This window comes from Callithrix jacchus, chromosome 8 (genome assembly GCF_049354715.1).
Source record: "Callithrix jacchus isolate 240 chromosome 8, calJac240_pri, whole genome shotgun sequence".
Lineage (NCBI taxonomy): Eukaryota > Metazoa > Chordata > Mammalia > Primates > Cebidae > Callithrix > Callithrix jacchus.
In genome coordinates, this window is record NC_133509.1 from 15,550,196 (window position 1) to 15,565,277 (window position 15,082).

Genomic DNA, 15,082 nt, shown 5'->3' on the forward strand with positions numbered 1-15,082 from the left:
ATCAAAAGAGACAAAGAAGGACACTACATAATGATAAAAGAATCAATCCAACAAGTCCAGGTCCAGACGGGTTCACAGCCAAATTCTACCAGACAGACAAAGAGGAGCTGGTTCCATTCCTTCTGAAACTGTATCAAACAATACAAAAGGAGGGAATCCTCCCTAACTCATTTTATGAGACTAACATCATCCTGATACTAAAACCAGGCAGAGACTCAACTAAAAAAGAAAACTTCAGGCCAATATTCATGATGAATTTCGACACAAAAATCTTCAATAAAATACAGGCAAACAGATTGCAACAGCACATTAAGAAGCTTATCCAGGGCCGGGCGTGGTGGCTCAAGCCTGTAATCCCAGCACTTTGGGAGGCCGAGGCGGGTGGATCACGAGGTCAAAAGATCGAGACCATCTTGGTCAACCTGGTGACACCCCGTCTCTACTAAAAATACAAAAAATTAGCTGGGCATGGTGGCACGTGCCTGTAATCCCAGCTACTCAGGAGGCTGAGGCAGGAGAATTGCCTGAACCCAGGAGGTGGAGGTTGTGGTGAGCTGAGATCACACCATTTCACTCCAGCCTGGGTAACAAGAGTGAAACTCTGTCTCAAAAAGAAGCTTATCCATCATGATCAAGTAGGCTTCATCCCTGGGATGCAAGGCTGGTTCAACATACGCAAATTCATAAATGTAATCTATCACATAAATGGAACCAAAGACAAAAACCACATGGTGATCTCAATAGATTCAGAGAAGGCCTTTGACAAAATTCAACAGCCCTTCATACTAAAATCTTAATAAACTAGGTATTGACAGAATGTATCATAAAATGATAAAAGCTATATATGAGAAACCTATAGCCAATATCATACTGAATGGGCAAAAGCTGGAAGAAGTCCCTTTGAAATCAGGCAATAGACGAAGATGCCCTCTCTCACTACTTCTATTCAATACAGTATTGGAAGTTCTAGCTAGAGCAATCAGGCAAGAAAAAGAAATAAAGGGTATTCAATTAGAAAAGGCGGAAGTCAAACTGTCTCTATTTGCAGATGACATAATTGTATATCTAGAAGACCCCATTGTCTTAGCCCAAAATCTTCTCAAAATGATAAGCAACTTCAGCAAAGTCTCAGGATACAAAATCAATGTGCAGAAATCACAAGCATTCCTATATACCAATAACAGTCAAACAGAGAGCCAAATCAAGAGCAAACTACCATTCACAATTGCTACAAAGAGAATAAAATACCTAGGAATACAACTAACAAAGGATGTAAAGGACCTCTTCAAGGACAAGTACAAACCACTGCTCAAGGAAATAAGAGAGGACACAAACAGATGGGAAAACATTTCATGCTCATGGTTAGGAAGAATTAATATCATGAAAATGGCCATACTGCCCAAAGTAATCTATAGACTCAATGCTATCCTCATCAAGCTACCAATGATCTTCTTTGCAGAACTGGAAGAAACCACTTTAAACTTCACATGGAATCACAAGAGAGCCCACATAGCCAAGGCAATCCTAAGCAAAAAGAACAAAGCCGGAGTCATCAAACTGCTGGACTTCAAACTATACTACAAGGCTACAGGAATCAAAACAGCATACTACTGGTACCAAAACAGAGACATAGACCAATGGAACAGAACAGAGATCCCAGAAGAAGCACCACACATCTACAACCATCTGATCTTTGACAAACCTGGCAAAAACAAGCAATGGGAAAGGACTCCATGTTTAATAAATGGTGTTGGGAAAACTGGCTAGCAATGTGCAGAAAGCAGAAACTGGACCCTTACCTGTCACCTTACACTAAAATTAACTCCAGATGGATTAAAGATTTAAACAGAAAACCTAACACCATAAAAACCCTAAAAGAAAACGTAGGCAAAACCATCCAGGACATAGGCATAGGCAAGGACTTCGTGACTAAAACACCAAAAGCAATGACAATAAAAGACAAGAGAGACAAATGGGATCTAATTAAAATCCAGAGCTTCTGTACAGCCAAAGAAACCATTATTAGAGCGAATCAGCAACCAACAGAATGGGAAAAAATTTTTGCAGTCTACCCATCTGACAAAGGGCTGATATCCAGAATCTACAAAGAACTAAGACAGATTTACAAGAAAAAAACAACCCTATTCAATAGTGGGTGAAGGATATGAACAGACACTTTTCAAAAGAAGACATATATGAGGCCAACAAATATATAAAAAAATGCTCATCATCACTGGTCATTAGAGAAATGCAAATAAAAACCACATTGAGATACCATCTCACACCAGTTATAATGGCGATCATTAAAAAATCTGGAGACAACAGATGCTGGAGAGGATGTGGAGGAATAGGAATACTCTTACACAGTTTGTGGGAGTGTAAATTAGTTCAACCACTGTGGCAACTTCTCAAGGATCTAGAAATAGAAATTCCATTTGACCCAGCAATCCCATTACTGGGTATATACCCAAAGAACTATAAATCGTTCTACTATAAAGACACATGCACATGTATGTTCATTGCAGCCCTGTTCTGTGTACAATAGCAAAGATCTGGAACCAACCCAAATGCCATCAATGATAGACTGGACAAAGAAAATGTGATACATATACACCATGGAATACTACACAGCCATAAAAAACAATGAGTTCATGTTCTTTGTAGGGACTTGGATGAATCTGGAAACCATCATTCTCAGCAAACTGACACAAGAACAGAAAGCCAAACACTGCATGTTCTCACTCATAGTTGGGTGTTGAACAATGAGAACACGTGGACTTAGGGAGAGGAGCATCACACACTGGGGGCAGTTGTTGGGGGGGATAGGGGAGAGACAGTGGGGTGTGGGTAGGGAGGGGAGGGTGGGGAGGTATAACATGGGAAGAAATGCCAGATATAGTATGCACCTAAAGTTAAATAAATAAATTAAAAAAGAAAATGACAAAATATTTTTAATAGCATAAATATAAATAGAAATATAAACATATTTACATTAAATATATGATTTATATTATACATAATGTAAATATATAGTATAAAATGAAATAAATAGTATAAAATGAAATAAGAATAGTTCATTTTTGATAGTATAAAATGTAAATATATTTTATATTTTACTAATGCAATAAGAGATATGTAGAAACTTACACTGAATATTTCAAAGCATTATTGAGAGAAATTTTAAAAACTGAATAAATGGCAAGATATACATGTTAGTGGATTGGAATTCTCAATATTATTAAGATTTCATTTCCCCTTAAATTTATCCATAGACTTGGATATATAAATTCAGTATAACTCCAATAAAAATCTCAGCAAATTTTGTTGGAGGAAAATTGACAGGCTGACTTAAAAATTCATATGGAAACATAAAGGATCTGTCATAGTTAAAACACTCTTGTTATAGAAAAACAATCCCATTAAAAGGGGGCAAAGGAAATGAACAGACACTTCTTAGAAGAAGACATACAAGTAGCCAACAAACATGGAAAAATACTCAACATCACTAATCGCCAGAGAAATGCAAATGAAAGCCACAGTGAGCAATCATCTCACACAGTCAGAATGGCTGTAATTAAAATGCTCCCAAATAACAGATGTTGGCAAGGCTGCAGAGAAAAGGACATGCTTATACACTGTTGGTGGGAATGTTAATTAGTTCAGAGTTTGGCAATTTCTCAGAGAACTAAAAATAGAACTACCATTTGACCCAGCAATCCCATTACTGGGTATATATCCAAAGGAAGATAAACCATTTACCCCAATCACATTTACTCCTTATCACAGTGCTATTCACAATAGCAAAGACATGGAATCAACCTAGGTGCCCATTAATGGTGGATTGGATAAAGAAACCATGGTACATATACACAATGGAATACTATGCAACCATGAAAAAGAAATCATGTCATCTGCGGCAACACGGATGCCATTATTTTAAGCAAATTAACACAGAAACATAAAACCAAATGCCATGTGTTCTCACTTTTATAAGTGGGAGCTAAACACTGGGTGCACATGGACATAAAGATGGGAACAATAGACACTGAGGACTGTTAGAGTGGGGAGGGAGGGAGGGAGGGAGGCAAGGAGGGAACAAGAGTGGAAAACTACCTATTGGCTAGCTCACTGCCTGCATGACAGGATCACTTGTACCCCACACCTCTGCACCATGCAATATACCCATGTAACAAACCTGTACATGCACCCCTTGAATGTAAAATAAAAGTTGAAATAAAAAAGCAGCTTTTTGTTTGCTCAAGTTTAGATAAATAGACAAATGGAATCAAATAGAGTCAAGAAATAGGCCCATATATCTATGGCCATCTGATTTTCAACAAAGATGACACTAGACTTCAATGGGGAAAATAGTCTTTAACAAATTGTGCCAGATCTATTGGCTATCTATATGGAAAAAAAAAAAAAAAAAAAACCTCTGACCTTTATCTTACACCTTACACAAACATTAATTTGGGATGAATCAGTGATCTAAATGGCCAAGCAAAAGCATCAAGCTTCTAGAAGAAAACAGAGATGGCCGGGTGCAGTGACTCATGCCTGTAATCCCAGTGCTTCGGGAGGCCAAGACAGGCAAATCATGAGGTCAGTAGTTCAAGACCAGGCTGGCCGACATGGTGAAACCCTGTCTGTACTAAAAATACAAAAATTAGCTGCGTGTAGTGGCGAGTGCCTATAATCCCAGCTACTGGAGGCTGAGGCAGGAGAATAGCTTGAACCTGGGAGGCAGAGGTGGCAGTGAGCTGAGATCGCACCACTGAACTCCAGCCTGGCAACAGAATGCAACTCAGTCTCAAAAACAAAAACAACCACCCCCCAAAAACAGAAGAATATCTTCATGATATGGGGAGAGGTGAAAATTTCTTAAATGGGACATACAAAAAGCTCTAACTCTAAAAAATATTGATAAATTAGACGTTAGTAAAGTGAAGAACTTTTGTTTATGAAAAGATCAATTAAGAAAATGAAAAGGCGGGAGAAGATCCAAGATGGCCCTTTCGGAGCAGCTCAGGATTGCAGCTCCCAGTGAAAGCGCAGAGGGTTAGTGGATGCCGCATTTCCAGACGAATCTTTATTGCCCACAGACCAGGAGATTCCCAGGCAGAGGAGCCCCACGGTTCGCCAGCGCGGCTGTTTTGGCCAGCGTGGCTGTTTCGGCTGGCGTGGCTGTTTTGCTGGCGCAGCTGTTTTGCTGGTGCCCCAGCGCAGCGGCTCTCCATACAAAATACACTGGTCTGGTTGCCCTTTCAGGCTGGCAATTGGAGCTCTGGGAAGGCAGATTAGCCCATTAATCTGATTAAATGGGACTGAAACAGAGGGCCAGGCCAGGACATTTCCGGGCAGTGCCTTTGTGTCAGCCGGCACAGTGGGTTGCCGCACAGGAAATCACACAGATCCCAGCGCCCTTTCAGCAGGTGACTGGAACACCTGGGAGAGACTCAACCGTTCAACTTAAAAAAAAAAAAAAAAGGCTCTGAGGCAGAGAACCAGGTGATCAGGCTTGGCAGGTCCCACCCCCACAAAAACAACAACAACAACAACAACAACAACAACAACAACAAAAAACAGCAATTGGAAACGCTTGGGGTTGAGAGTTTCATGGCAAGCACAGCTGAACCCGGGATGGTCCAGCTCTGTGGGGGAGGGGAATCCGCCATTACCGAGGCACTCCACCACTACAGAGGTAGTCCGCCACAGCTGAGGCAGACTGCCGTTGCCGAGGCAACCCGCCATAACAAAGAGAGTCCACCATTACAGAGGTGGGCCACCATTGCTGAGGCAGTTCTAACCACACCCATATAAACAGGACTGCAGGGAAGTTCACATAGCAGCAGGGCAGAGCCAGAGCAGCTCAGCAAAGCCTCTGCAGGCAGACAGTGACTAGGCTGCCTCCTTGCCAGGCAGGGCAGCCCTGAAAAAAAAGGCAGCAGCACAACAGATACTCATGAATAAAGCCCTAACTCCCTGGGACAGAGCACCTGGGGAAAAAAAAGGGGGTTTATGAGTTCTGCTGCAGCAGACTTAAATGTACCTGCCTAGCAGCTCTGAATGAACAACAGAGCTCACATCTCACCACTTGAGATCCTAATAAAGAACAGACTGTCTTCTCAAGCAGCTTCCTGACCCCCATATATCCAAAGAGTCACCTCACAAAGGACTGATCAGACTGACATTTGGTGGGCATCATTCTGGGACAAAGATAGCAGCAGAAGAAACTGGTAGCAACCCTTACTGTTCTGCAGCTGCTGCCAGTGATCCCCAGGCAAGCAGGGCCTGGAGAGGACCTCAGCAATCCTACAGCAGAGGGACTAGACTGTTAGAAGGAAAACTAAGAAACAAATAACTTCATCATCAATGATCTGGACATCCACTCAGGGACCCAATCTGAAAATCAGCAACTACACAGACGACAGGTGGATAAATCCACAAAGATGGGAAGAAACCAGTGCAAAAAGGAGGAAAGCACCCAAAACCAGAACACCTCTCCTCTTACAAGGGATCACAACTCCTCACCAGCAAGGGAACAAAGCTGGATGGAGAATGAGTGTGATGAAATGACAGAATCAGACTCCAGAAGGTGGGTAATGAGAAACTTCCATGAGCTAAAAGAACATATTCGAACTCAATACAAAGAAACTAAGAACCTTGAAAAAAGATTTGACAAAATGATAAAAAGAGTGGATACCTTAGAGAGGAATATGATTGAATCGATGGAGCTGAAAAACACAACACAAGAACTTCACGAAGCATGCACAAGTTTCAACAGCTGCATTGACCAAGCAGAAGAAAGGATATCAGAGGTCGAAGATCAACTCAATGAAATAAAACGAGAAGGCAAGATTAGAGAAAAAAGTGCAAAAAAGAATGAACAAAGTCTCCAGGAAATGTGGGACTATGTGAAGAGACCTAATCTACATTTGATAGGTGTACCTGAATATGACGAAGAGAATGAATTCAAGCTGGAAAATACTTTTCAGGATATTATCCAGGAAAACTTCCCCAACCTAGCAAGGCAGGCCAATATTCAAGTCCAGAAAATACAGAAAACACCACAAAGATATTCCTCAAGAAGAGCAACCCCAAGGCACATAATCATCAGATTCACCAGGGTTGAAATGAAGGAGAAAATGCTAAGCGCAGCCAGAGAGAAAGGTCAGGTCACCCACAAAGGGAAGCCGATTAGACTCACAGCAGATCTCTCTGCAGAAACCCTACAAGCCAGAATAGAGTGGGGGCCAATATTCAACATCCTTAAAGAAAAGAACTTTCAACCCAGAATTTCATATCCAGCCAAACTGAGCTTCATAAGTGAAGGAAAAATAAAATCCTTTGCAAACAAGCAAGTACTCAGAGATTTTGTCACCACCAGGCCTGCTTTACAAGAACTCCTGAAAGAGGCACTATACATAGAAAGAACCAACCAGTACCAGCCACTTCAAAAACATACCAAATGGTAAAGAGCATCAACAAAATGAAGAATCTGCATCAACTAATGGGCAAAACAGCCAGCTAGCATCAAAATGGCAGGATCAAATTCACACATAACAATATTAACCCTAAATGTAAATGGGCTAAATGCACCAATCAAAAGACACAGGCTGGCAAATTGGATAAAAAGCCAAAACCCATTGATATGCTGTATCCAGGAAATGCATCTCACATGCAAGGATACACAAAGGCTCAAAATAAAGGGATGGAGAAAGATTTACCAAGCAAATGGAGAGCAAAAAAAGCAGGATTTGCAATTCTCGTCTCTGATAAAATTGACTTTAAAGCAACAAAGATCAAAAGAGACAAAGAAGGTCATTACATAATGGTAAAAGGATCAATACAACAAGAAGAGCTAATGATCCTAAATATATATGGACCCAATACAGGAGCACCCAGATACATAAGGCAAGTTCTTAATGACTTACAAAGAGACTTAGACTCCCACACAATAATTGTGGGAGACTTTAACACTCCACTGTCAATATTAGACAGATCAACCAAAAAGAAAATTAACAAGGATATCCAGGACTTGAACTCAGACCTGGAACAAGCAAACCTCATAATTTACAGAACTCTCCACCCCAAATCCACAGAATATACATTCTTCTCAGCACCACATCACACCTACTCTAAAATTGACCACATAATTGGAAGTAAATCACTCCTTAGCAAATGCAAAAGAATGGAAATCATAACAAACAGTCTCTCAGACCATAGTGCAATCAAGTTAGAACTCAGAATTCAGAAACGAACTCAGAACTGCACAGCTTCATGGCAACTGAACAACTGGCTCTTGAATGTTGACTGGGTAAACAATGAAATGAAGGCAGAAATAAAGAAGTTCTTCGAAACCAATGAGAATGAAGACACAACATACCAGAATCTCTGGAACACATTTAAAGCAGTCTCTAGAGGAAAATATATAGCAATAAGTGCCCATATGAGAAGAGTGGAGAGATCCAAAATTGACACCCTATCATCAAAATTGAAAGAGCTAGAGGAGCAAGATCAAAAAAACTCAAAAGCTTGCAGAAGACAAGAAATAACTAAGATAAGAGCAGAACTGAAGGAGATAGAGACACAAAAAACCTTCAAAAAATCAATAAATCCAGGAGCTGGTATTTCAAAAAGATCAACAAAATAGACCACTAGCCAGATTAATAAAAAAGAGAGAATAACCAAATAGATGCAATAAAAAACGATAAAGGGGAAATCACCACAGACCCCACAGAAATTCAAACCATCATCAGAGAATATTACAAACAACTCTATGCACATAAACTAGTAAACCTGGAAGAAATGGATAAATTCCTGGACACTTGCATCCTCCCAAGCCTAAACCAGAAAGAAGTCAAAACCATGAATAGACCAATAACAAGATCCGAAGTTGAGGCAGCAATTAAGAGCCTACCACACAAAAAAAGCCCAGGGTTCACAGCCGAATTCTACTAGACACTCAAAGAGAAACTGTTACCATTCCTTCTGAAACTATTCCAAATAATCCAAAAAGAGGGAATCCTTCCCAAATCATTTTATGAGACCAACATCATCCTGACACCAAAACCAGGCAGAGACTCAACAAGAAAAGAAAACTTCAGGCCAATATCCATGATGAACATAGACACAAAAATCTTCAATAAAATACTGGCAAGCCGATTGCAACAGCACATCAAAAAGCTTATCCGCCATGATCAAGTAGGATTCATCTGGGGGATGCAAGGCTGGTTCAACATACACAAGTCTATAAACGTAATTCACCACATAAACAGAACCAAAAACAAAAACCATGTGATTATCTCAATTGACGCAGACAAGGCCTTTGACAAAATTCAACAGCCCTTTATGCTAAAAACCCTCAATAAACTAGGTATTGACAGAATGTATCTCAACATAATAAAAGCTATTTATGACAAACCAACAGCCAATATCATACTGAATGGGCAAAAACTGGAAGCATTCCCTTTGAAATCTGGCACTAGACAAGGATGCCCTCTCTCACCACTCCTATTCAATATAGTACTGGAAGTTCTAGCCAGAGCAATCAGGCAAGAAAAAGAAATAAAGGGTATTCAAATAGGAAAGGAGGAAGTCAAATTGTCTCTATTTGCAGATGACATGATAGTATGTCTAGAAGACCCCATCGTCTCAACCCAAAAACTCCTGAAACTGATAAACAACTTCAGCAAAGTCTCAGGATACAAAATCAATGTGCAAAAATCACAAGCATTCCTATACATCAATAACAGACTTAAAGAGAACCAAATCAAGAACGAACTGCCATTCACAATTGCTACAAAGAGAATAAAATACCTAGGAATACAACTAACAAGGAATGTAAAGGACCTCTTCAAGGAGAACTACAAACCACTGCTAAACGAAATAAGAGAGGACACAAACAGATGGAGAATCATTCCATGTTCATGGTTAGGAAGAATCAATATTGTGAAAATGGTCATACTGCCCAAAGTAATTTACAGATTCAATGCTATCCCCATCAAGCTACCAATGACCTTCTTCACAGAACTGGAAAAAACCACCTTAAACTTCATATGGAATGAAAAGAGAGCCTGCATAGCCAAGTCAATTCTAAGTAAAAAGAACACAGTGGGAGGCATCACACTACCAGACTTCAAACTATACTATAAGGCTACAGTAATCAAAACAGCATGGTACTGGTACCAAAACAGAGATATAGACCAATGGAACAGAACAGAGGCCTTGGAGGCCACGCCACACATCTACAACCATCTGATCTTTGACAACCTGACAAAAACAAGCAGTGGGGAAAGGATTCCCTGTTTAATAAATGGTGTTGGGAAAACTGGCTAGCTGTGTGCAGAAAGCTAAAACTGGACGTCTTTCTTACAATTTACACTAAAATTAACTTCAGAAGGATTAAAGAATTAAACATAAGACCTAACACCATAAAAATCCTAGAAGAAAACATAGGCAATACCATTCAGGACATAGGCATAGGCAAGGACTTCATGACTAAACCACAAAAAGCAATGGCAACAAAAGCCAAAATTAGACAAATGGGATCTGCACAGCAAAGGAAACAATCCTTAGAGTGAACCAGCAACCAACAGAATGGGAAAAAATTTTGCAGTTTACCCATCTGACAAAGGGCTGATATCCAGAATTTACAAAGAACTCAAACAGATTTACAGGAAAAAAACAAGCCCATTCAAAAGTGGGCAAAGGAAATGAACTGACACTTTACAAAAGAAGACATACATGAGGCCAACAAACATATGAAAAAATGTTCATCATCACGGGTCATTAGAGAAATGCAAATCAAAACTACATTGAGATGCCATCTCATGCCAGTTAGAATGACGATCATTAAAAAATCTGGAGACAACAGATGCTGGAGAGGATGTGGAGAAATAGGAACACTTTTACACTGCTGGTGGGAGTGTCAATTAATTAAACCATTGTGGAAGACAGTGTGGCAATTCCTCAAGGCCTTAGAAATAGAAATTCCATTTGACCCAGCAATCCCATTACTGGGTATATATCCAGAGGACTATAAATCGTTCTACTATAAGGACACATGCACACGAATGTTCATTGCAGCACTGTTTACAATAGCAAAGACCTGGAACCAACCCAAATGCCCATTGATGATAGACTGGACTGGGAAAATGTGGCACATATACACCATGGAATATTATGCAGCCATCAAAAACGATGAGTTTGTGTCCTTTGTAGGGACATGGATGAACCTGGAGAACATCATTCTCAGCAAACTGACACAAGAACAGAAAATGAAATACCACACATTCTCACTCATAGGCGGGTGTTCAACAATGAGAACACATGGACACAGGGAGGGGAGCACTACACACTGGGGTCTGTTGGGAGGAATAGGGGAGAGACAGCAGGGGGTGGGGAGTTCGGGAGAGATAGCATGGGGAGAAATGCCAGATATAGGTGAAGGGGAGGAAGGCAGCAAAATCACACTGCCACGTGTATACCTATGCAAATATCTTGCATGTTCTTCACATGTACCCCAAAAGCTAAAATGCAATTAAAAAAAAGAAGAAGAGAAATTGAAAAGGCCACAGACTGGGAAGAGATACTTGCAAAGCTTCTATCTCACGAAGGCTGTGCATACAGAATATACATGTATATATTTAACGTCCTTTGATCAATAAGAAAAAGACACACAACACAATCTTTAAAATAGGCAGAAGACCTGATATAGCATTTCACAAAAGGGGATATAAAAATGGCCATAAAATTTAAGAAAAGTTGCTTAACATCATTAGTAAATAGAGAAATGCAAATCAAACCCACCACGAGATACCACCAAACACAACTAGAATGACGAAGATGAAAATGACAGAAAATGTCATGCGTTAGTGAAGACATGCCACACCAGAACTGTTATTTTACTAGAGAGGGTGTACATTGGCAAACCACTTCGAAACCAATGCCTGGTAAGTCCTACTAAAGTTAAACACATAACTGCCCTTTCGCTCAGCAGTTTCTATCCCTGAGTACATACGCCCATGAAAAAACATGTACGTGAATGCCAATAGCAGCTTTATTTGCAATAGCCCAAACTGGAAACACTCCAAATAGAGTAAAATAAACACTAAACTTTAATACCTTGTGTAGGTTAACATAAGGGAATAGGACTCATCAATGGAAGTATGAAGTGTGGTACATTTAACCACGTGTTAAACCTCACAGGCATAACGTTGCATGAAGGAGGTCAGGTACAAATGAGCACCTACTGCATGATTTCTCCTATGCGAAGTTCCAAACTAATCCACGGCGATAAGTCAGCATAGTGGGTACCTGGAGGGGCACTGACTGGGTGGAGTGCTTGGGCACCACCTTCTGGGACACTGGAAATGGTGTGTATCTCTGAGAGGTGATTACATGAGTGTATTTCATCTGGAGGTTCACTAAACCCTACACTCAAGACACCTACACTTCAGTGTATGTATGTTACCTAGGTAGAAAGGTAACAGGTAAGATATTTCTTTACAAAACTCAAAAAGAATATGAACCAATTAGCCAGATGGTGGGGGGGTGAGCAGAGAAGTCAGGAGAGGGTGTCGCAGAAGGGAAGAGCATGTTTGAAGAAGGTCTGGGGAACTGGGAGTGCTGCGATCCTGCCATGTGGCTGGAGCACTGAGCACAAGCAAGGAGGTGAGGGGAGCCCAAGAAGCGGAAGAGGTTGGGGAGGGTAGGCAGGGGCCAGAGTGGGAAGAGGGCAGCGGAGAACATTGGTCACCAGTGTACATGTGGTCACTTGACCGTGCAAGGGCTTCTAAAAGGGCCATGCAGAGGCCCGGCCCCCTCCATCCCAGGAAGGAAGGAAGACCTTGCCTCTGCTGGATAAAGACCAAGTCGGGAGAAGGATGACTCATAGTAAATGTGGTGAGAGATCTTACTGGGGTGATAAAAATATTCTAAAACTGATTTGTGGGGATGGCTTTGTGAGTTACAACATGGGAGATTTTCGTTTAAAAAAACATTGACTTGAATACCTGAAATGAGTGAATTAGATGATAAAATATGCTGAAATAAAGTTACTTTTAAAATTGCAGGTGAATTCTTTCTTCTTCCTAATTGCCCCTGCCCTGGAGGGCTCCTGGGGATCTTTCCTGCCCTCTCCCTCCACTTGGTCTGGCTCTCCCTCCCCTTTGCCCCATCGCTTCCTGGGTTTCAGCTTGAGAACACACACATTCACTCTCTCAGAGACACCTCCAGCAGCTCTCCAGGTAGACAGGACCAGGGGCTAACAATTGGTCCCCAGGTGCCTGCTACCTGCGTTGTCACATAACCCAGAGAAAGAGGGCTCATTCATCCCCATTTCACAGATGAGAAGATAGAGGGCTTGAGAGAGCGAACACTGAAGCTTTCATAATCACGAGCAGAGCCTGTGCAGCCTCTGACCTGCTGGGTCAGAGTCAAGTCACTGGAAATGGCAGTGTCCATGTGAGGGCCAGTGCGGCAGCCTTGGGGCACAGGGGCAGGATGGAGAGGCTGGGTGTGGAATGGTACAGGGCTGGTGTGGGCGGCCGCTCTCACTTACCATTTATTGCCACTGATTTCGTGCTGCTGTACCGTGTAGCCAAAGAAGGCGGTCTTGGAGCCAGGGATGACCCGGGGTTTCCTGGTGTCCATGTTGAAGGTGTCCGTGAACCCTGAGGCAGGCGAAGAGGAGAGAGAAGAGAAGCAGGGGAGTCAGACAGGCAGAGGCGTAGGCCTTGGGCTGTGTCAGGGCCCACCGGGTAGGTCATGAACCTGGGAGGGTCTTGGCTGTGGGGAGAGCATGTTTCTTCATCTTGGGGAGTCCCTGGATGAGGTGGCTGACATGGTCCCTGCCTGGAAGGGCCCACAGTCTGATGGGAGAGATCCCACCCCTGTCCTGGAGGAGCCTGATGTGGTTTTGATGTGTATCTCTTCCAAATCTCATGTTGAAATGGGACTCCCGATGTTGGAGGTAGGGCACGGTGGGAGGTGTCTGGGTCATGGGGACGGATCCCTCATGAATGGCTTGGTGCCATCCCCTTGGTGATGAGTGACTTCTCACTCTGAGTTCCCACAGATCCGGCTGTTTAAGAGGGTGGGCCTCCCCGCTCTTTCTTGCTCCGACTCTTGCATATGACATGCTGGCTCCCCTTTCCTTCTACCATGAGTGGAAGCTCCCTGAGGCCCTCATCAGCAGCAGATACTCGTGCCATGATTCTTGTACAGCCTGCAGAATTGTGAGCCAAAATAAACCTCTTTTCTTTTCCTTTTTCCCCCCCAAGACAGAGTCTCACTCTGTGGCTCAGGCTGGAGTACAATGGCTCGGTCTTGGCTCACTTCAACCTCTGCCTCCCGCATTCAAGTGATTGTTGTGCGTCAGCCTCCAAGGAGCTGGGACTACAGGCACATGCCACAGTATCTGACTGTTTTTTATACATTTTTTAGTAGAGACAGGGTTTCACCATGCTGGCTGGGGCTGTTTTCTTTATAAATTGCCCAGTCTCAGGCATTACTATAAGCCCCACAAAGAAAGGCCTGATACAAACCCTGTACACGGATAGGGGAGGCATAAAACCTGCTCTCATCAACCTGTTTTGACCCTACCAATGACTTGCTGTGCACCCCTGGACAAACCTCTTAACCTCTCTGGTGCTGTAGCATGTGCATCTGCCAAGTGAGGATGATGCTCACTCATTCTTCAAGGTCCTGTGAGAGCAAATGATGGCAGATGTGACGAGGCCCAGAAACCAAAAGTACTATACAGATGTGAGTCATTTTTTTGTTATTTCTTGTGATTTGTCCAAAGGGGAGAAGCACTCCCAATACTGCCAGTTTCCCTCCTTCTCCATCACTCCTTCCTCCCACCTGCTGCTTCTGGCTTTTGCTGGTCTCCTCTTTTCTTTCCTCCTCTCTCCTGCTCTCCTTTCTCTTCCCTCCTCCTGCCCTCATTCCCCTGTCCCCTATCTGCTGAAGAGTCAGGGAGCTGACATTACCCCTCCCCCGCAAGCCTGAGGTCCTAGTGGCCACAGGCTCCAGCACTGGGCTCCCCAGTTCCCTCTGAACAAGCTGGCAAAGCTTT

The 15,082-nt window shown here is 42.3% G+C and overlaps 1 protein-coding gene across 2 annotated transcripts in view; it reads right to left on the bottom strand.

Moving 5' to 3' along the window:
• The window catches only part of ITGA11 (integrin subunit alpha 11), a 163,017-nt gene that overhangs the window by 118,693 nt on the left and 29,242 nt on the right, over positions 1-15,082 (bottom strand). For both annotated transcript variants that reach the window (XM_002753273.5, XM_078333479.1), the window contains exon 2: positions 13,565-13,676. In XM_002753273.5, coding sequence (XP_002753319.5) covers positions 13,565-13,676 — 112 coding nt within the window. The remainder of the gene's footprint in view (positions 1-13,564; positions 13,677-15,082) is intronic.